The sequence below is a fragment of the Pongo abelii genome, chromosome 15, assembly GCF_028885655.2.
Source record: "Pongo abelii isolate AG06213 chromosome 15, NHGRI_mPonAbe1-v2.0_pri, whole genome shotgun sequence".
Lineage (NCBI taxonomy): Eukaryota > Metazoa > Chordata > Mammalia > Primates > Hominidae > Pongo > Pongo abelii.
Genome location: NC_072000.2, coordinates 28,371,511 through 28,394,990, shown reverse-complemented (window position 1 = coordinate 28,394,990; position 23,480 = coordinate 28,371,511). Strand labels below are relative to the sequence as shown.

Below are 23,480 nucleotides of genomic sequence, written 5' to 3'. Positions count from 1 at the left end.
TTAACTGTAACATAAGGGTAAGAATATCTCCCTTTGAGGAATGTAACATCTTACCATAGTACCTGCCACCTAGTCTGGTAGCTGTTCTGTGATTGTGATTGACTGATGTTCACATTGCATCCTGCCCAGCTTGGGTTAACAACTCTTCCTTTTGGAAAGGCTTGATGTAAACAGAATTTTTAAAAGAATTTTTCTGGTTAGTCATTACCACAAAAGTATGGATGAAATTTAACTTTTTGGAAGAATCTCCATCTTAAAAGAGGATATTAGAGGTTATCCAACATTGAAATGCAGTGATGTGATTTAGTATTGATTAATCAATGTAACGTAGAAAGAACTTGGTATTGCCGAAATTCACAGATAACTAATCGGCTTTGTGGATTAAAAACCAACTTCTATCACCGGGTAGGCCTTTGCATTTAATCACTCTGTTCATAGAAGTAAAAGCTAATATCGTCATTATTACTTAAATTATTATTCATCTATAAAATATTTAGTGACAGTCACAGTACTAAACAGAGCCTCCTTTGAAGCATCATGATGATCATGCAACTGAATTACCATGGATGGGAGCAGAAGTAGAGCCACTCATCACAGGAAGCAGAACAGTGTCTAAGTGACACTGAGTAGCTTTGGGACTGAAAGGAGACCAGGCTGTCGGGGAGCCAGATCTCTATGTGACTTTTCTTTTGCTAATATGTGTTCTAGTGGTAGAAACACTGAGCAATAAAATTGTCACAGAGTGAAAGTAGAAAAAAACATGTCTTAGGTGAATCCTACCTTTTTGTATCCAGTGAAATTAATTTGTGTGTCACTTATACTCAACAAGACCTAATTGTACCTTAGGTACTAACCATGAAAATAGCTTTGCTAAGAAAAATAACTCAGTAGATGAGAATAGAATAGAGCCTACTTCATCTACGCAGAGAATACATTATTATTGAATACTTTTGGCATATTATATGAGAGTCACTAATGTTCCTGGCCTATAAACAGATTAAATATAATAATATAATAAATGTAATAGGTCTCCCTACCAATTTTTGTGTTTGTTAGAACCCATATCTATTTTACACATTTATATTTTCCCAAAATTCAAATTGGTTTTCCTCTAAGTTAGTTTAGATAAGCGGGGTTTATTGGGTAGTTATTCTTAAGTGGTTAAATTGATTATGGCATAGAAGTAGTCCAAGCAAAACTATTAAGAAATCTCTGTTTTAAAAGAGTGTTCTTAGATGAGCACATTGACTTAGCACTGAGTATAGATGGGCATATATTTATTATTTATGTTTTAGATTATTTTCTTGCTGCCTTATTTTCCAAACAGGATGAATATTTTACATTTCAAATATCTCTATAGGTATTTTATAGAAGTAGCTGCTGAAAATTCTGTTGAAATTGCCTTTTACTAGCAATAGAATTAAGGATTTTAATTACCAAGATACACCCTGATGTGTAGGGTGATCAAATGAAATTATGTTGATAATTGAACTATTGGTGTATTGCATGTGCTTCTTAAAAAGTTTCCTCCTTTCTCTTCATTTATCACTTCTCAATATACTTTACTCTTTTTTCTCATTTTTCTATACATTTAAATTTCTTTTCATTGTGTTCTCAGTGACTGAACACAATGCTATAGCTTTATCTCCAGTTGCTCTCTCAATGAAGTCTTCTAAATCACTTAACATAAAAGATGTCAGCGTATATATTTTTTTAAAAGCACACATTAAGTGGAACTGATATGAAGGCAAGATCAGTGAAGCAAGATTGGTCTCTGCTCTATCTCCAGAGACTAATTCCAAAAGTAGTTGACTTTATTTGCCATGGTTGACAGCTTCTCAGACTGCTTGAGTAAATTTGGGTATTAATATGCTTCCTATCTATTTAGAAAGAATTACTATGCTGTCGGCCTCAGGAGGCTGCTTTATTTCCAGATTTAACTCAGCACAATATGATGAGTCCCAACTTTTGAGTTAGGCGTCCTATTTACAAAACATGCCCTGATTTAATAAATATGTGTTCAACTCCCTGTCCGAGCAACATGCTGTGCTACACATAGCAGGATATACAAAGGTATGTAAGGAGTATCTTCTGCAAGCTTCAAAACACTTAGCCCCGAGATAGGAGAGAAGAGAGAGTGACATGCAATGGAATTGGGTGAGATGTGCCATTTTTTTCAAAATTACATAGAAGATATAGTCTTAAGGGGGGTGGAGGGACAAACTTCCATTGAGTACCTGGAGACACTGCATGTACATCTTCATCTCCACAGTAGGCACGTGAGGTAAATGGCACAACCCACATTTTACAGATCAGACAAATTAAATCACTCCCTTAAAGTCATTCTGCCAGTTGTGTCACCATAATAGTGCCTGGCACATAGTATGTACTTCATGAATAGTTTTGAATGTTGAATAAATCTTTTGGGGAAGCAATTTTCAACGTACACCAAGAGCCTAAAAATGTTTGTGTGATTTGAACCAGCAATTTTATTTCTAGTAATTATCATAGATGTGGTAAAGATTATATGTATATGTGAGGCAAGAAGATGGTAAAAAGGCAAGAGTGTAGAGAGCTGTATAGGAGGTGACCTTTAGTTGTATGGGATAAAAGTGAGGAAGGTGTCTAGACTAGACTGCCAGATTTCTGGCTGGATTAAGGACCTGGGCAGATATTGGGGTTGTTTGCTAAGTAGGGGACCCGAAGGAAAAACAGGTGTGAAGGGAAAAGATAATGAGTTGAGGTTTTGACTTACTGAACTTAAGATGACTTTGGGTCATTCTGTGGGACTTTTTCCATAAGGAAACCTATGGGCCTGGAGCTCAGCAGCGTGACCTAGTGAAAGATAAGGATTTGGTTATGGAAGTCAAGAGCTGGATGAGATTGCTCCAGAGAGAGTCTGTAGAGTGCAAAAGAGAAGAGAGTGAGGGAAAGAACCCTGGGATTACAGTTTGAGCAAGAGGATCCCAGATAGAAGAAAATAAGTCAGCAGAAGATCTAAGTCAATAGAGGAGAAATATTAAAGATTTATGGAATGGTCAACAGAGCAAAATGATGCACTCTGAGAATTTGTAATCCAGCTGGGAAGTCATTGCATCTGCAGGTGAAAAAGTCAAGTAGGAGAAGAGTTGCCCGTGATTGTACTTAATTAAGTACCCAAGAAGGATATAGAAATTATTTAGGGAGTTGAGTGGAGGGAGAGATTGGAATTGACCTGAAGCATAAAGGTGATGGGACTTCACTGGGCCTAAAATGTGGGTAGAATTGAAACTGGATGAGGTTATTTCAACTGAGGAAATGAAATTTGTTCGAATTCATCCTGATGCCTGAAAATAACTGAAGGTGGATTTCCTATTGGCAGTAGTCAGCAATGTCATCTTTCAACAGCGAAGACAGCATCTAGTTCTCTATGAGTTATAATGACTCCTGTTAAACAGTATCATAGAGGGGAGGAGCCAAGATGGCCAAATAGGAACAGCTCCGGTCTACAGCTCCCAGCGTGAGCGACGCAGAAGACGGGTGATTTCTGCATTTCCATCTGAGGTACCGTGTTCATCTCACTAGGGAGTGCCAGACAGTGGGCACAGGTCAGTGGGTGAGCGCACCGTGTGCCAGCCGAAGCAGGGGGGAGGCATTGCCTCACTCGGGAAGCACAAGGGGTCAGGGAGTTCCCTTTCCAGGGGTGACAGATGGCACCTGGAAAATCGGGCCACTCCCACCCGAATACTGTGCTTTTCCGAGGGGCGTAGGAAACGGTGCACCAGGAGATTATAGCCCGCACCTGGCTCAGAGAGTCCAACGCCCACAGAGTCTCACTGATTGCTAGCACAGCAGTCTGAGATCAAACAGCAAGGCGGCAGTGAGGCTGGGGGAGGGGCGTCCGCCATTGCCCAGGCTCGCTTAGGTAAACAAAGCAGCCTGGAAGCTTGAACTGGGTGGAGCCCACCACAGCTCAAGGAGGCCTGCCTACCTCTGTAGGCTCCACCTCTGGGGGCAGGGCACAGACAAACAAAAAGACAGCAGTAACCTCTGCAGACTTAAATGTCCCTGTCTGACAGCTTCGAGGAGAGCAGTGGTTCTCCCAGCGCGCAGCTGGAGATCTGAGAACAGGCAGACTGCCTCCTCCAGTGGGTCCCTGACCCCTGACCCCCAAGCAGCCTAACTGGGAGGCACCCCCCAGCAGGGGCAGACTGACACCCCACACGGCCGGCCGGGTACTCCAACAGACCTGCAGCTGAGGGTCCTGTCTGTTAGAAGGAAAACTAACAGAAAGGAGATCCACACCAAAAACCCATCTGTACATCACCATCATCAAAGACCAAAAGTACATAAAACCACAAAGATGGGGAAAAAAACAGAGCAGAAAAACTGGAAACTCTAAAAAGCAGAGTGCCTCTCCTTCTCCAAAGGAACGCAGTTCCTCACCAGCAACGGAACAAAGCTGGACGGAGAATGACTTTGACGAGCCGAGAGAAGAAGGCTTCAGACGATCAAATTACTCCGAGCTACGGGAGGATATTCAAACCAAAGGCAAAGAAGTTGAAAACTTTGAAAAAAATTTAGAGGAATGTATAACTAGAATAACCAATACAGAGAAGTGCTTAAAGGAGCTGATGGAGCTGAAAACCAAGGCTCGAGAACTACGTGAAGAGTGCAGAAGCCTCAGGAGCTGATGCGATCAAATGGAAGAAAGGGTATCAGCCATGGAAGATGAAATGAATGAAATGAAGCGAGAAGGGAAGTATAGAGAAAAAAGAATAAAAAGAAACGAGCAAAGCCTCCAAGAAATGTGGGACTATGTGAAAAGACCAAATCTACGTCTGATTGGTGTGCCTGAAAGTGACAGGGAGAATGGAACCAAGTTGGAAAACACTCTACAGGATATTATCCAGGAGAACTTCCCCAATCTAGCAAGGCAGGCCAACATTCAAATTCAGGAAATACAGAGAACGCCACAAAGATACTCCTCGAGAAGAGCAACTCCAAGACACATAATTGTCAGATTCACCAAAGTTGAAATGAAGGAAAAAATGTTAAGGGCAGGCAGAGAGAAAGGTCGGGTTACCCTCAAAGGGAAGCCCATCAGACTAACAGCGGATCTCTCAGCAGAAACTCTACAAGCCAGAAGAGAGTGGGGGCCAATATTCAACATTCTTAAAGAAAAGAATTTTCAACCCAGAATTTCATATCCAGCCAAACTAAGCTTCATAAGTGAAGGAGAAATAAAATACTTTACAGACAAGCAAATGCTGAGAGATTTTGTCACCACCAGGCCTGCCCTAAAAGAGCTCCTGAAGGAAGCGCTAAACATGGAAAGGCACAACCGGTACCAGCCACTGCAAAATCATACCGAAATGTAAAGACCATCGAGACTAGGAAGAGACTGCATCAACTAACGAGCAAAATAACCAGCTAACATCATAATGACAGGATCAGATTCACACATAACAATATTAACTTTAAATGTAAATGGACTAAATGCTCCAATTAAAAGACACAGACTGGCAAATTGGATAAAGACTCAAGACCCATCAGTGTGCTGTATTCAGGAAACCCATCTCACGTGCAGAGACACACATAGGCTCAAAATAAAAGGATGGAGGAAGATCTACCAAGCAAATGGAAAACAAAAAAAGGCAGGGGTTGCAATCCTAGTCTCTGATAAAACAGACTTTAAACCAACAAAGATCAAAAGAGACAAAGAAGGCCATTACATAATGGTAAAGGGATTAATTCAACAAGAAGAGCTAACTATCCTAAATATATATGCACCCAATACAGGAGCACCCAGATTCATAAAGCAAGTCCTGAGTGACCTACAAAGAGACTTAGACTCCCACACATTAATAATGGGAGACTTTAACACCCCACTGTCAACATTACACAGATCAACGAAACAGAAAGTCAACAAGGATACCCGGGAATTGAACTCAGCTCTGCACCAAGCGGACCTAATAGACATCTACAGAACTCTCCACCCCAAATCAACAGAATATACATTTTTTTCAGCACCACACCACACCTATTCCAAAATTGACCACATACTTGGAAGTAAAGCTCTCCTCGGTAAATGTAAAAGAACAGAAATGATAACAAACTATCTCTCAGATCACAGTGCAATCAAGCTAGAACTCAGGATTAAGAATCTCACTCAAAACCGCTCAACTACATGGAAACTGAACAACCTGCTCCTGAATGACTACTGGGTACATAACGAAATGAAGGCAGAAATAAAGATGTTCTTTGAAACCAAGGAGAACCAAGACACAACATACCAGAATCTCTGGGACACATTCAAAGCAGTGTGTAGAGGGAAATTTATAGCACTAAATGCCCATAAGAGAAAGCACGAAAGTTCCAAAATTGACACCCTAACATCACAATTAAAAGAACTAGAAAAGCAAGAGCAAACACATTCAAAAGCTAGCAGAAGGCAAGAAATAACTAAAATCAGAGCAGAACTGAAGGAAATAGAGACACAAAAAACCCTTCTAAAAATTAATGAATCCAGCAGCTGGTTTTTTGAAAGGAGCAACAAAATTGATAGACCGCTAGCAAGATTAATAAAGAAAAAAAGAGAGAAGAATCAAATAGATGCAATAAAAAATGATAAAGGGGATATCACCACCGATCCCACATAAATACAAGCTACCATCAGAGAATACTACAAACACCTCTACGCAAATAAACTAGAAAATCTAGAAGAAATGGATAAATTCCTCAACACATACACCCTCCCAAGACTAAACCAGGAAGAAGTTGAATCTCTGAATAGACCAATAACAGAAGCTGAAATTGTGGCAATAATCAATAGCTTACCAACCAAAAAAAGTCCAGGACCAGATGGGTTCACAGCCGAATTCTACCAGAGGTACAAGGAGGAACTGGTACCATTCCTTCTGACACTATTCCAATCAATAGAAAAAGAGAATCCTCCCTAACTCATTTTATGAGGCCAGCATCATCCTGATATCAAAGCTGGGCAGAGACACAACCAAAAAAGAGAATTTTAGACCAATATCCTTGATGAACATTGATGCAAAAATCCTCAATAAAATACTGGCAAACAGAATCCAGCAGCACATCAAAAAGCTTATCCACCATGATCAAGTGGGCTTCATCCCTGGGATGCAAGGCTGGTTCAATATACGCAAATCAATAAATGTAATCCAGCATATAAACAGAACCAAAGACAAAAACCACATGATTATCTCAATAGATGCAGAAAAGGCCTTTGACAAAATTCAACAACTTTCATGCTAAAAACTCTCAATAAATTAGGTATTGATGGGACGTATGTCAAAATAATAAGAGCTATCTATGACAAACCCACAGCCAATAGCATACTGAATGGGCAAAAACTGGAAGCATTCCCTTTGAAAACTGGCACAAGACAGGGATGCCCTCTCTCACCACTTCTATTCAACATAGTGTTGGAAGTTCTGGCCAGGGCAATTAGGCAAGAGAAGGAAATAAAGGGTATTCAATTAGGAAAAGAGGAAGTCAAATTGTCCCTGTTTGCAGACGACATGATTGTATATCTAGAAAACCCCATTGTCTCAGCCCAAAATCTCCTTAAGCTGATAAGCAACTTCAGCAAAGTCTCAGGATACAAAATCAATATACAAAAATCACAAGCATTCTTATACACCAATAACAGACAAACAGAGAGCCAAATCATGAGTGAACTCCCATTCACAATTGCTTCAAAGAGAATAAAATACCTAGGAATCCAACTTACAAGGGATGTGAAGGACCTCTTCAAGGAGAACTACAAACCACTGCTCAAGGAAATAAAAGAGGATACAAACAAATGGAAGAACATTCCATGCTCATGGGTAGGAAGAATCAATATCATGAAAATGGCCATACTGCCCAAGGTAATTTACAGATTCAATGCCATCCCCATCAAGCTACCAATGACTTTCTTCACAGAATTGGAAAAAACTACTTTAAAGTTCATATGGAACCAAAAAAGAGCCCGCATCGCCAAGTCAATCCTAAGCCAAAAGAACAAAGCTGGAGGCATCACGCTACCTGACTTCAAACTATACTACAAGGCTACAGTAACCAAAACAGCATGGTACTGGTACCAAAACAGAGATATAGATCAATGGAACAGAACAGAGCCGTCAGAAATAATGCCACATATCTACAACTATCTGATCTTTGACAAACCTGAGAAAAACAAGAAATGGGGAAAGGATTCCCTGTTTAATAAATGGTGCTGGGAAAACTGGCTAGCCATATGGAGAAAGCTGAAACTGGATCTCTTCCTTACACCTTATACAAAAATCAATTCCAGATGGATTAAAGACTTAAATGTTAGACCTAAAACCATAAAAACCCTAGAAGAAAACCTAGGCATTACCATTCAGGACATAGGCATGGGCAAGGACTTCATGTCTAAAACACCAAAAGTAATGGCAACAAAAGCCAAAATTGACAAATGGGATCTGATTAAACTCAAGAGCTTCTGCACAGCAAAAGAAACTACCATCAGAGTGAACAGGCAACCTGCAAAATGGGAGAAAATTTTCGCAACCTACTCATCTGACAAAGGGCTAATATCCAGAATCTACAATGAACTCCAACAAATTTACAAGAAAAAAACAACCCCATCAAAAAGTGGGCAAAGGACATGAACAGACACTTCTCAAAAGAAGACATTTATGCAGCCAAAAAACACATGAAAAAATGCTCACCATCACTGGCCATCAGAGAAATGCAAATCAAAACCACAGTGAGATACCATCTCACACCAGTTAGAATGGCAATCATTAAAAAGTCAGGAAACAACAGGTGCTGGAGAGGATGTGGAGAAATAGGAACACTTTGACACTGTTGGTGGGACTGTAAACTAGTTCAACCATTGTGGAAGTCATTGTGGCGATTCCTCAGGGATCTAGAACTAGAAATTCCATTTGACCCAGCCATCCCATTACTGGGTATATACCCAAAGGACTATAAATCATGCTGCTATAAAGACACATGCACACGTATGTTTATTGCGGCATTATTCACAATAGCAAAGACTTGGAACCAACCCAAATGTCCAACAATGATAGACTGGATTAAGAAAATGTGGCACATATATACCATGGAATACTATGCAGCCATAAAAAATTATGAGTTCATGTCCTTTGTAGGGACATGGATGAAAGTGGAAATCATCATTCTCAGTAAACTATCGCAAGAATAAAAAACCAAACACCACATATTCTCACTCATAGGTGGGAATTGAACAATGAGAACACATGGACACAGGAAGGGGAACATCACACTTCGGGGACTGTTGTGGGTTGGGGGGAGGGGGGAGGGATAGCATTGGGAGATATACCTAATGCTAGATGACGAGTTAATGGGTGCAGCGCACCAGCATGGCACATGTATACATATGTAACTAACCTGCACATTGCACACATGTACCATAAAACCTAAAGTATAATAATAATAAAGAAAAAAAACAGTATCATATAAAGCTGAGTGTGATGTTACCTGACATCACGTGCAATATTAATTTCAAGCAACAAAGCAGCAAGGCTTGTGTGTAGTGGGTTCATTCCAGAAACACGATGTGAAGATCATGCAGGTCAATTCCAGTGGGAAAAGGCAAGTCTTGGTTATACACCCTCTTAATTTTATAGCAGCTAATTCTAAAATCCTTTTGATTTAAGGCAGCTATTCCTAGTGGTGAAGTTGCAGCTTCCCTGCCCTATCTTTTCCCTGCCCTCTGGTGGCTAAGCCGTGAATATATGGACGGAGGCAGGAAAAGGAGATTTTCTTGTGCTGTCTCCCAACTCTTCTGCGCCGTTCCCCATCTTCCTGTTCCACCCCATTGGCCTCTTCCTTTTTTGAGAAAACTTGACTTTCCATGTGGCATGGGTAATAACTCTTAATTTACCAAGAGGAGTACCTTGAGGACAGAAACGGTCAGGCGTTACCTTGGGAAATAACCTGTCAAAACCTATCTGTATGCTAGTCTGCCCACAATTCTGTCTTAGTTATTGCTTCTCTGAACCAACACCATATCTGCAAAGAACAAGGTAGAGAATAAGGAAAAGTCACTGGAAAACCAGCCTCAAGTGCTATCCATGTCACTTCCCTAGTGATACGGTCTTGTGCAAGCCTCTTAACCTCTGCTAGTCTCAATCCTATCAGTAGAATTGTGACAATCAAGTGAGATAATATTCGTGAAGGTGCTTTATGATTGCAAAGTGCTATTCAAGTGTTGAGCAGTGTGGATAGGTTATTATCATAGTTATGAGTATGATATGAAAGCAAAGGGGACCAAGATTTTTCCTCCTATATCTGTTCTGAAGACCCAGACCTTTCATTCCAGCCTTGCATTCAACCAGATTTGCCTAGAACTGTATTTCCTCTGCTCCCTGTTTATCTGTGCTGATTTATCTTGGTTCATGTAGTGCTTGATGCAACTGAGTAACACTGAGTTAACCCCATTCTCCTCCCCTTAGTGCATAATTGAATCCCTTGAAATCCACCATTAAAGAAGAAAAATGGAAAAACATTTACTAAGTGCTTCCTCCAGTCCAGGCACTTTCTTCGCCTGAGATCCTTTTCCACAAACCACAGACTGTGCCCACAGAGGAGAAATTAAGAAGCCTTTGCAGCTGAGACCAGTGGAAATTGCATTTCTATTAAAAGCTGTCTGTGGCTAAATGTATCCATCCCAGGTACAAAGTTAAATGATGTAATAAACTTATTCAAAGACATAAAGTCATTATATAAAATGCCATTAAATATCTCACACTCCATGTTAACAAAATACAGCTATAAATTTCCTTTGGTTGTCATTTTGTAAGTTTGCTGTTTCTCAGTGATTTATGCATCGGCAAGTTCTTCACTATTGAATTTTGCTGCCCAGTCCTGGCAAATGGGATGTCAGGAATGCATGACCCTTTGAGATGCAATGGCTTTCAACTTTCTTGGTATCACCACTCCTGAGTTTGGGAGTACCAAGTTTCTTCTAGGGCTGGTTTCTATCACTGTTTTGTACCTGCTGGTTAAGTATGGTCCTGAGGCTCCGTATTTCACATACTAGAGATCAGAGGTAAGGAGTCCCAACCATCCGAGCCATGGTACAGAATTCAAGGTTGGGAGCAGACACATCTACTCTGAGCTTTGAGACTGGATCATAGCTCTTACATGAAGCTGTACATTTTAGGGTGTTCTTTACTTGCTGGATGAAGGGGTAAAATGAAGAAGAAGCGTTGGAAGGAATATAGAGCATTCTATCTAGAAAAGTTCTGTGGTCCCAGTTTTCCTGTGGTTATTCACCGAAACCACAGGTCAAAAGGAAATAACATAAGATCCAGATATGTCTCATTGAACTTGCCTAATGCTGTGAACTTGTCAATGTTTTCATTTACCTTTGCAAGCCAAGTTGTAAATCCAGACAGGCCCCATCCTTTTGAGCCTCATCAGATAGAATACTGGCAGAATGGAAATGACTGGCATGTCAGTGATGGGATTATAGAGAAGCATTTAGGATTTTCCTAGGTCCTGCAGTCAATGGGTGTTCTTGCTGCAAGTGCGTCAGTCAAACCCAATCAAAAGAAATGTCGGCTTGTTTCCTAGACACTAGACGAGCGGCCTTTCTGAGTGTGACCTGCCTTCCTCTTACAGGGTACTCACCCTGCCGGAGTCTGGTCACTGTGGGTCAGCTGAGCCAGTTTCTGATGCTCCTGCTCTCTTCCTTTCAGGAAACAGCATCCTCCATTCAGCTGCTGACAGCGTGACCAGCGCAGTGCAGAAGGCAAGCCAGGCCTTGAATGAGCGTGGAGAGCGATTAGGCCGAGCAGAGGAGAAGACGGAAGACCTGAAGAACAGTGCCCAGCAGTTTGCAGAAACTGCGCACAAGGTGGGCCAAGAGAGGGGCAGACTTCTCAGCTCTGGGGTGTTGGGGAGCTACAGTGCCAAGAAACTTTATTTCAGTATTTTCCTGTGATGAGAGATACAAAATTAAGCTTTCTATTTCCCCTTTATGTAATTCCCATCTGCTACTTACTAAACACCTGAGTCGTGGAAAATTTCTTCTTGTACCTGGTTTCTTTGGCTCTTTTCTGATGTCCTCATCCATATCTCTGACCATCTGACGTTGGATCTTTAGGAACTATGGACCATCTTTAGTTCCTGCTCAGAAGTTTAGGGCTCAGTTGTTGAGGCACAGAATAGGGGGTGGGGGAGAAGAGATCAGGTCTTCGAATATCCCTGCCCCACTTAGCCAACACATGGAGGACGTGAGGCTGCTCGTGCTTGCTTTTCCATCCTGTCCCTTTCTCATCCTGAGTCTAGCATTGTGTCCTTATCTCTTCACCAGACACAAAGCAAGCCCCAGTCCCAGGGAACTACGCACCTCGGGGCTAGTTTTCCCTCTGAGAGGGGCCGGTTTTTATTTCAGGGCCTCAATTCTGGGGCTCTGAGCTTGACTGGACCAGTGCTGAGCTGCCAGCAGTACCCCCTGCTGCCCCTGAATCCAGAGAAGGGCATTTCCTGCGTGACTGAGTGCACACTCTGCACATTCTCATACTCGCTGAGAACTGTGCCTTTTAGAAGAGAAAGGGTTAGTTTTTATTGGCAGCCAGCTATCTAAGGCAGTCACAAAGCAAAGGAAAGAGAGGCCCTGTTGGTCAGGTGATAAAGAGGATTTATTACTGTTCTTGTGCTTCAGATCAAAGGGCAGGTTTTTTTCTGGTTAGTGGTTTGAATTTAGGCTTCCAGAAACAACATCTGCTGATGACTTGTGTTGGCATGTCAGACTTATGATCTGGCCCTTCAAATACACTTTTCAGGTGACCTTTCAGGGAAAAAAATAACTGGCTTTAACAGAAACACCACTTCTGCTGAGGAAACAAGGATGGATAACCTAAAAAGCAATGAGAAAAATATTCCCAGCTGAGTTGCGGTGACCTCTTCTGGAGGCTCACGCTCAGGTCCAGCTGGGGATCCAGCTCTGAGTGGATGACTCCTGCCTTCTCTTCCTGCATCCCCTTTGCGCAGCCCTGTCTTGTCGTCTCATTCATTCTCTGTCGTGACAGGGTCTTACTGCACTGTTGCCTGTGGGGCCCGTTTCAAGTTCCTTTAAGGAGAATTGGCCAGATCTATCTGAAAATGCAGACAGCCCTGCTGGAGGCCAGAGCCTCAGATTGCTGCTGTTGGTGCAGATGCAGAGAGAGTGAACTTGGATTGAAGGTCTCCCTAGTTCCTTCCTCCTTTCTCCAGCCTCTGTGACACAGAGATAATGATGACATGGAAATGCTGGCGTTACAGCCTCAGCTTCTTTAACAACAACAGCAGCTTCCGTGATTTCAACGGGAGACGGATAGTGGAAATCTGGGGAAACATTTAAGTTGTTGAGTTGGGTAGAGAAGGCTAAAGGGAATAACTTTATAACAGTCTTCAGTTCTGGGAAGGGTGATAGTACAGGCATTTTTCTTTCATGTCTTCCCACACAGAATAGAGCAATCAATAGTGCGCTGATAAAATTCTGCTAAAACAAGAGTTTAGGTTAATGATTAAACCATGAACCAGGTTACCAAGGAAGATTGTGAAATTGCTCTTCCTAAGGTGGCGTAGACAATACCTGGATGTCATCCACGTAGGCGTCTCTCCCAGAGGGGGCTGTACAAACACTGGATTGGATAACCTAACCAGATGGCCTGAATTCTTGGCCCTGGTAGCCCTGTTTCCCTGATACTGTGGACAAGTTTGCTAGGCAATTGGGAAAGCAATATGGAATAGTAGTTAACATCTTGTGTTTGAATATAGCTCTGTCATTTATCATCTTGGTGACCTTGGGCAAATGCTTAATTTCTCTAAGCCTCAGTTTTCTCATCAGTAGAATAGAGCACCATTCTTTATGAGAACAGTACCTACCTACTAGAGTGTTCAGAGAATTGAATGAGTTCAAAGCTATTAGCACAGTATGTAGCACATATAAATCTAAATTACTATTATTTGTAATCATTTTCATAAATTTTTTTTCTACTAACCCTGCCCTATTCAGTCACATAATAAGCACTGTAGAGGGATTGGAGAATTGATACTGGTGATTGAGGATCCTCAACACAGGGACAGGGAAGGAATGGAGGAGAAGATTTTGTGCCTCCCAAACCCAAAGGGAAAGGGGTGTGGGAGGGCCCTCATGCTAACTGTTGATACTATCTAAACACAGATCAGCCCTTGAAACAGGACCCATCAGGATAGAAACTAATGCGGCCACCAAAGGCAAAGGGGTCTCTGGCTTGACCAGTGGGAAAATTTATGCCTAGCAGTTACCTGCTTTCACTCGGGAGGGGTAAGGCGTGGACAGCTTGTGTTTATTTTGGTTTCCCCTCCCTTAGGTCATCTCGGGGGGAAGAGGAGGGGCTTAATGTGTATGAGAGTGTGAGAGTGTCATGGCCAGACTTTGCAGTTGTGTGAAACTGGGATGTGTCCCTGTGAATCACTGGCGCTGGCAGTATTCCTGACGAGCAGATTGACCTCTCTAGATAAGGTGTGGCTATTTTCCCAGGGACTAGGACTCTTGATTTGGACCTGCTAGCATAGGCTGACCATGAAGATGTCATTTTACTGGACGAGCCACAGCCAGGCCTGCTGGTGAGGGGAGAGTTCAGAGATGGAACCCAGGCATTCTACCCTGGGTAGACAAGCATGGCTCTGTTGACTCAGAAGGAGTAAGCTGTGCTTACAAGTGGGGGCCAGAACACATGGCGGAGTCCTGAGCAGAAAATGGCAATGCCAGGTGGCAGCTCCTAGAGCTCCCAGTTGAATAAGGGCACCGAACCCCAGCTGGAGAGTTTGGCACACCTTTGTAGAGTCCAGTAGAAAATAACTTGGCCTTCTAACTTGTTCCAGGACTCCTGCAGTGACCCAGGTGCAAGAGTGAATGGATCACTTTTGCACAACCCTGACTTCAAAATACGCAGGTGCTTGTTGTCTACAGTGCAGATAGAAAATGATCCTTCCGCCCTGCCTCCCTAGACTGACTCCCCCACCTCCACTCTGGTGAGCCTGGTTTGAGGAAATGTGGTCCTTTCTTGAGCTCCGGGCTTCATGCAAAGTTAGTCTGAGGAAAGTGCACCACAATCGCAGAAACAGATCTGCTCACTTTCCATTGCCAAAAAGCGCAATGTTGCAGCAGATGCAATGCTTTGACGGCCCCGCCATAGGCAGTGAGTCAGTAGGCAAGAGCATTACCCACACTCAGACATCCTCAGATGACATTTCTTGCAGAAAAAAACATTGACCTGCCCTGTTTTGCACTAGTCTACGTGTGTGGGGGAAGAAAGGGCGTGTGGCCTTTCTCTCACTGCGAGGGAATGGCTGCCTCTATCCTTACTACCTAAAGAGCTCAGGTCTGGGTCTTAGGAGCACAGGTCTTATAATATATAATATCATATTATTATAAAATAATACTATTATGTTGTGATAGTATTATAAAAAAAATACATGATTTTATTATTTATCAACAATAATATATTGATACTATATCTCCCTGGTATCAGTCATGATTTTATTATTATCATTTTTTAGGTCGAGTAGGTTACATGCATAGCATTGAAAGGGAACTCTTTCCATGAGATATTAAGAACACAAAATATATCAAAAGGAAATTTTAAATTTTAACAACTCTGACACCTAAATTTATCCATTGGCATTTAGAGTTGGAGACTTTTTTATAGACATAAGAGGAGGCTGAGGTGTGGAGCAGCTGTGACTTTAGAGCGCAAGGTCATACAGCAGATTTGCAGCAGCAGGTATCCTGACCTCATTTCATGCAGTGCTCTTTCTGCTCTACCTCCCTGCCTTCCATATTCTAACGCTTCTAATTCCTAGGGAATTTTTAAACAAAAACTAAAATGATACTACTTTCTTAGTCCATTCAAGCTGCTATAACAAAATACCATAAACTGGGTGACTTATATACAACAGAAATTTATTTCTCACAATTCTGGAGGCTGGGAAGTCAAAGATCAAGGTACTGGCAAATCCTGTGTCTGGTGAGGGCCAATTGTTTGATTCATAGACGGCATCTCCTCATCGTGTCCTCACATGGTGGAAGCGGTGAGGGGTCTCGCTTCAGCCACTTTATAAGGACACTAATCTCATTCATGAGTGCTCTGCCCTCATGACCTAACTACCTCTCAAAGGTTCCACCTTCTAATAGTATCACCTTGGGGGTTAGGTTTCAACATAAGAATTTTGGGGAAATATAAACATTTGGACCATGGCAATACTCAAATAGCAAAATGTCCAGTCTTAACTGTATTTCTGCAAATCTTAGCTGGTCGTGGCCCAGGGGCTCCCCTTAGCTCCATTCCAGATGCACTGTCCTGGTTACCAGGGTCTGGTTTGAACAGCAGCACAATCACTGCTGAAGATTAATAGCTGTGGGTAAATTGGCACAAGCCCATTTGTTGAAAGTTAACAGCTCATTGAATACCAGGACAGCAGCACTGATCAAATATTTATGGTCAGTATTTATTATGCACAACACTTAACCACTCTGTGTTGATGTGATGGTCCATGTTGCTGAAGAATGTATAAAAACTAGAAGTAGAGCAAGAAGTAGAGGCCGTAGAGTGATGAGGTTCAGAGTGTGGCCAGGAAGTGGGACAGATCTGAGCTAGAGCCCTGGCTCTGCCATTTGCACCAACCTGGACTATATGTTTCCTAGACTATAAACTCCTTGAGGTCAGGAGTCCTTAGCCACCTCCACCCTTCTTGGCAAGAACGCAAATCACTCAGCAGGACAGCCTGGGCACATTCGGAACTTCCCAAACCCTGTGTCTGACAGTTGACTGACTATCGGCGTTAGCATTGCAGAAGATCTGTGGAGGTCTTCACTGGCATCACCAGACAGAGGTACCAGGAGCTCTTTCAGCTGAGGTTTCCCAAGCAGAGATTAACTTATCAACATGAGGACTGGTCCAAAGGTCCCTCTATCACATGCAAACCTGGCTGGGGACACTTCTTGTGAGTGTTGACCCTGCCTTTGCTGGTGGCTTAGCTGAGATGGCAGCCCCAGGGTTATAACTTATTTGTTGAAGATGTCAAGAAGAGAAAGAGAAGACTCAGGTTGCCCTGGGTTTTGCTGAAGAAATGGATCAGTGACATCTTCCAAAATGATGCAGAGCCCCACTGGGTGAAATCAGTAGGATCGGCCTTACTAATTCTTAAAAGGTAGAGAGCCTGGTCAGAATGCAGATGACAGGGCTTTCTGCAAAGTTATTGCCTGCAGAGAATCACCTGTTCTTTGCTCAAAGGATTTCTGAGCCACAGAACTCTAACCCCAGTTGTTCTGAGCCCCAACCATAGGAATTAGTCCCTGATATCAGACTCTGGATACATGGGGAGTTAGAGTTCAGCCTCTGTTCTGCCTTCTGGTTCACATCATTGTATAGACTCCTTGGAAAAGATCTGGCTAAGAAAAGTGAGGACAAATTTAATTTTATGTTCTGTACCTGCATATCATTTCCTTAAATACATTATCATGGGCTGGCTGGGCTTGGGAAAATATTGACTGATACTGTGGTATTTGATGTTCCCATTTAAAAGACCTAATATTTCAGTAGACTGTGTTTTACAAACACCAATGGGGAAGGCATAAATCAAAGTCGGGATTTGGTGTGTTTTGGCCCTCGTCAGTAACACAATTAAATTGTGAAGGGCTGTGGACTTGGTCGAATGTCCAGGCTGCATATTAAATAGATGGTTGTAGATTGTCTCACTAAAAGCTGTTGATTTTTAATACTTCATGAGATGCCAGTAAATACAATTCAGGGGTGTTGCTTCTCCTGGATAGCTGGGAACCCCAGCTACTCCTAGGGTAATTCACTCATTCTACCTGTCCATTGGTTTTTTCATTTGTTCCTTCAGTGTGATGCAGGAACACCACACAGCACTCCCTCCCGCCTGGATGCATACACCAGCAAAGCTGTCATAAGGAAAACTAACAAATGAAATGTCCCATGAGCTATTTGAGAAAATGTTGCACATTTAAAGGTGCTACTGTAATTAGTAATGGTGATCTGCCACAGAGAGTAGAATCTTGGTGCTGCTTCTCATTGTGGAGGTGGAGAGGGAGCAGCACAGTGAAATCTCTCTGCTAATACCTGCTAACAAAGTCTTACTTTTCTCATTCCTCTCTCTCCTTAGCTTGCCATGAAGCACAAATGTTGAGAAACTGCCTATCCTGTTGACCCTTCTTAAGAGAAACTGAAGAGTTTGTTCAGCAGTTTTTACAAGAATTCGAGACCTCCGCTTGCTTCTTTTTTTCCAATATTTGGACACTTAGAGTGGTTTTTGTTTTTTCCTTTCAGATGTTAATGTGAAAGAAAGGGTGTTGCATTTTTACATTTCCCTAATGATCTTGCTAATAAATGCTACAATAGCATCAGCTTCATTGGGTTTTTGCCTCCTCCCACTGTGTGTATGTGTGTATATGTATGTTTTGAATATGTTTTCTTTATTAAAAAATATTTTTTGTAGTTTGAATATGAAATTTGGACCAAATGATAAACTGCGCTGAGTCTAAACTGGCAACATATATTTTTTTCTCTGATATTAAGCAGGAAGGCATTTTAATGTGGTGACATCAGATGTTATTTTTCCTAGATGAAAATAAAAGTCAAGCAGTGATTAGTTTCACTCACTGTCCTAGCTACACTTAATTTGAAGATTAAAATTCTACATTGTGGAAAACAATTGAATTTATTGGGGAAAACAGCAGTCTTAGATTTTGCTCCTTGCATAGTAATCTTTTGTATGAACCATCACCAGCGTTCAAAAAAAAACAAATCAGAATCGCAGATAGAAATCATCTCTTTCCTGAGTTACAGTTTAAATACTCTTGCTACTTGTATCCGGGGTGTTTACTTGGAATTATCATATGAAGGGTAAAAATTTGAGAGTAAAGGCCTAAAGAAAAGCCTATCTGAAGCCCTCTGTGTACTCACAGATGTTTCTCTTGTCATTGTCATAGTGATGGTCGCTGGTATGGAAAAGTGCTTATATTTTTATCAAAAAATTGATTTGTCCAGATAAAGGTCTGTGTCAATGATAATATGAACAAGTAGTACATTTAAAATATTTGTCTTGTCTTTTTACAGTCATGCCTATTTTAGAGACACCTTCATAATGTCCTTGGGAAAGGGCCTTTAGTTTCTTGGTATCTGGATTTTGGAGGTTTTGATGTTGTTTTTGCTATCTATTTATTTAATGTAATTTAACATGTGAGTTTCTTGACAAATTGCATTTAATGGCAATTGCACCTTGCCTGGTCTGATATAAAACACCACAATCACGAACCTTTACATTGCAGTCAGTTTCAGTACAGTTGGTCACACACCTCGTGATTTTCTCTTACTCAAGATAATAAGAGGCTTAGAGTCTAGAAGTTTTGTTTCCTAGAGGATTAAAATGCTAAACATAGAAAAAGCTGTGCTTTTTTAATGAAACTAGGAGACAAGCTGCACATCTCAGACACATTGTAAGCCTACCACTGCAGCGCATTGATTTTTAAGCTGCCTGAATCTTCAGGACCCCTGTCTATTCCATCCTATCCATTTTGCCAATGGAGTCGATGTGTATTGCAGCCTCTTAGGAGCATAAGATGACTTTTGGATTGTTAATACTGATTTAAATAGCTGAAATTCTCCTAATAAAGCATTCCCAGGGAGAGAGAAAGTTTGTCTATTGGGGGAAAAAATATTAGACGGTGCACATTAAAAGGGAGATGAGATTTGTCAGAGACAAATTTCAGAATCCTTTTAGATGATCCCGTTCAAGAAAACCCTCTATAAAATTTAATAAACTATATAAGTTAACTATAATATTTTATACTTTCTTTTTGGTGTCTTAAAAATTTAAAGAAGCGAGGAACATGCCATTTGGTGAGTACCGTTGGAAGCTATTTTAATTTCTAGGAAAAGCCCCAAATATCACTCCAAATAGATTTTGTTTGCAGATCTCAGTTCAGAATACACACACACACACACACACACACACACACACACACACACACACACACACACACAGAGATGTATTTATCTTTCCAAATTGGATTCTGGTTTCAGAGATAGAGAGTTGGTATAAATAATTGAAAGGATAAATCTAAAACCCCCTGACAGTCCGCCAAATTCAAGAACAGAATTGGTTGCCAACTCTCTAACAACAGTGTTTGGGAAGCTGATTCCAAAGTAGCTGAGGATGAGGTCATAAGCATACTGTGAAACCCAAGATTCTTCTTCCCTGGTAGAATTATAATAGTTACTCTTGATAAATATAAGTATTCCATGTCTTGCCCTCTTTCCTCACTCTCTGCTTATCCTTTTAGACCTAAATTTCATTGGAAATAGCCTGAATTAGGAGAAAGCCCATCTGAATCTTTATTAGCCCCCTCTAATGATTAGTTTCCAGGTTGTGTTCATACCTTTGACCTCTCAGTGTCAAAGTCCTACCTAGGCCTTCCCACAACAGAGAGGGCAATAACAGCAATCCCTGCCCCTCCTTTACCTCCCAGCCTCTTGCAGAGGAGCCCAGTGATAACACATGTGAAGTTCTTTGCTATCCTCTGTAGAAGGTGCTGCAGTACAAAGTATTAGTACAGTCTTAGACAAAATAACTCTCATCATTTGGGACCAGTTTGTTTGGTTGAGCTTGCCAGAAGACATTTCATTTGTTTGTTTCATTTCTGCACTTCTCTATAAATTTTGGGATACTATATTTCTGTGAAGGACATTGTGTAGACAACTCAAGAAGGAAAGAAACTTTCCAGTATTACCACTTCTTCCTGGAATATAGCTGTAGTATTTCTCACTAGTATTATTAGATACCTGTGTACAGAAAGTATGCAGTTATTCAGGTTAATGTTTCATATTAAAGAATGTATTTGTAAAATGTAACATGATCAGTAGTTACCTTTTTTCAAGCTCTGAAGAAGTTCAGATTACGTGTTAGACTTAAGTTACAGTGAACTCTGTTTTAATACTACTTTTGTGGCTAGCAAAGGTTGTGCATCTATTTAAAATTATTTACAGGATGCTCTAAATAAGGGGCATTAAAGATAGGTTTAGCTCTTAATTTTAGAAATTGTGACACTACTGATGTCTGTCGTACAGTTATTCTTCAGAAGTTCTCTGAGATGTCAAATATAATTTTTGTTTAATTCAGAGATAAGTAACACCTGCTCTATTGATTCACTATTATAACAAACCCTAATTTTGTCATTAAATATTTTAACTCTGTGATGAAATTTGTTTCTTGCAGTTATTTATGAAATCTGTAAAACACTACCAAATAAGTACATGTCACCACATTTTTTATGCTAATAGGAAAATCTTATGTGCCTAAGGGGAAACCTCAGAACTAGTATTAGCATGATGATAAAATGTCATTACATATGTTCTAATGGAAAAGCTTGGAATGTAATAAAGACTAAAGAGCTAACCTTAATTTAGACAATGGGCATCTATTCAGCAAGTTTTTTTTTTCCTTCTCCTGGGTGAAGCAATTAAGCCAATTAATAATTACCTTTCTGCTGATATCAGTGATGTACTCCATTTGAGTTCATTTTATAGCATGTGCCCTCATTCAGCAGACTAGTTTCATGCCCTGTTAAATGGGAAAGAAGACCTGCTTGTATTGTGTCAATTTATTTTTATGGAAAAGCAAATGCAACATATTGCATTGCCCCATTTGTTTTCAAGGGAAGTGATTTGGGTGACTACTGCAGCAGAACAGCTGTCTCTGGGTTGACATGGACGCTCGATAAAGCAAGGAGGACTTGGAGATATTTCCTGGGAGGAGGGCAGGTGGAAAGGAAAGACCTGCAGTCTTCACTTTTCAGAGAAGAACGAGTAGAGATACAGTTTGGGTAGATGAGGACCCAGCCTTAAGTGAATTATGCATTTAAAGGCACTTGCTCTTGTGAACTAAATTATAAGCCGATTACCCTGCAAAGATTATCCTTTTTTAATGTAATTTTTATTAGCGATTATACCACAACCAACTCTCAAATTTTATGGGAGGATTAATATAAAAAATCAGTGGTGCCTTTCCCCTGCATCAATGAGAACATGTTTAGGAAAAACGATTGACTTATCATAATCATCTGCCTAAACAAGCCGAATGGGGCAGATGTGGGGGAACAGAAGGGGAGGCGTGGTGGAAAACATCAGAAATAAATTTCAAGATGCAAATGTCTGAGTATTGTTTTCTGTTGCCACCCATTCTGTGTGCCTTTCATAGGCTAACTTGTGTGGTAGCCGGATGTACGTATGCATGTTCACATAAGCACGCTCAGCAGGCATGGAGGAGAGAGCTGTGCGCTGCTCCGGCATAGCCCCCGAGTCACTTTATGCCAACTTCCTACCTATCTTGGCATGGGTGGGCAGGGGACAGTACTTCCTAGTGCCAGTGAAATTGTGGCAGTGCCACAGGTGGACCATTATCAGAGCATGAAGATAAGCAGAGATGTCAGAGACATGGAAAAAGGACACATCCCACCCACAAGGCAAGTCTCACGTTCTCTAAATGTGAATGCGCTAACAGTCCTCTTTAACAAGATGGTGCAAAGGATAGGTTTTCTTGTGCTTTCCTTTCTTAAAATCTAGAAAATACATCTAAAATGGTTTTGTGTAACCAAGCCAACCTGATGCTAAATTTGCCTTGTTTTATACCTTCGCCCCAACCTTTTGAACAGTCTTCTCTCTCCTGTCCATGTCCTTCTCATTGCTTCCTGGCCCTTCTTAAATCCTGCTTTAGCTCTCCCTAAGGCATTACCCATAAATAAAGTGTTGGTTTACAGTGGCTTCTTAGAGCAGTTCCTCCACCCTGGCTGCCTGCCACAACCAATTGGAGAGTTTTTAGAAATATACATTTTACTCCCAAACTTGCCATTTTCGTGTCCTTGGTCATATTGTGTTTTCTAAAGGAAAAAAAAAAAAAAATTCCAGCAGGTCTGGGATGACCGGGCACCTGGCTTCCCCAGATATTTACTAGATTTTAAACCAGCAAATTAAAGCTGTTGAGGGCCAGGCTCATGCCCATAATCCCAGCACTTTGAGAGGCTGAGGTGGACAGAACACTTGAGTCCAAGAGTTCGAGAGCAGCCTGGGCAACATGGTGAAACCCCATCTCTACAAAAAATAGCCAAGCCTGGTGGTGGCACACCTGTAGTCCCAGCTACCGAGGAGGCTGAGGTGGGAGGATCACTTGAACCTGGGATGTTGAGGCTGCAGTGAGCCGTGATTGTGCCACTACACTCCAGCCTACGTGACAGAGCAAGACCTTGTCTCAAAAAAAAAGCTGTCAAGAAAATTAAATATAATGTGCATTTAAGCTCTATTACTACCATAGTGTAACCTGCCTTAACCCCCATTTTATTTTCTCCTTTGAGCCTCATCTGGAACCTCCCTTGAGCCTCATCTGGAATTATCCCTTGAGCCTCATCTGGA

General features: G+C 41.4%; 1 protein-coding gene across 8 annotated transcripts in view; it reads left to right on the top strand.

Annotated features, from left to right (window-relative positions):
- STXBP6 (syntaxin binding protein 6) overlaps positions 1–21,277 on the top strand; it is a 244,762-nt gene extending 223,485 nt beyond the window's left edge. For all 8 annotated transcript variants that reach the window (XM_063715547.1, XM_063715548.1, XM_024231973.3 and 5 more), the window contains 2 exons: positions 11,724–11,881; positions 18,181–21,277. In XM_063715547.1, the coding sequence (XP_063571617.1) occupies positions 11,724–11,881; positions 18,181–18,204 (182 nt within the window). In that variant the 3' untranslated portion in view covers positions 18,205–21,277. The remainder of the gene's footprint in view (positions 1–11,723; positions 11,882–18,180) is intronic.
- The last annotated feature ends 2,203 nt before the right edge of the window (positions 21,278–23,480 follow it).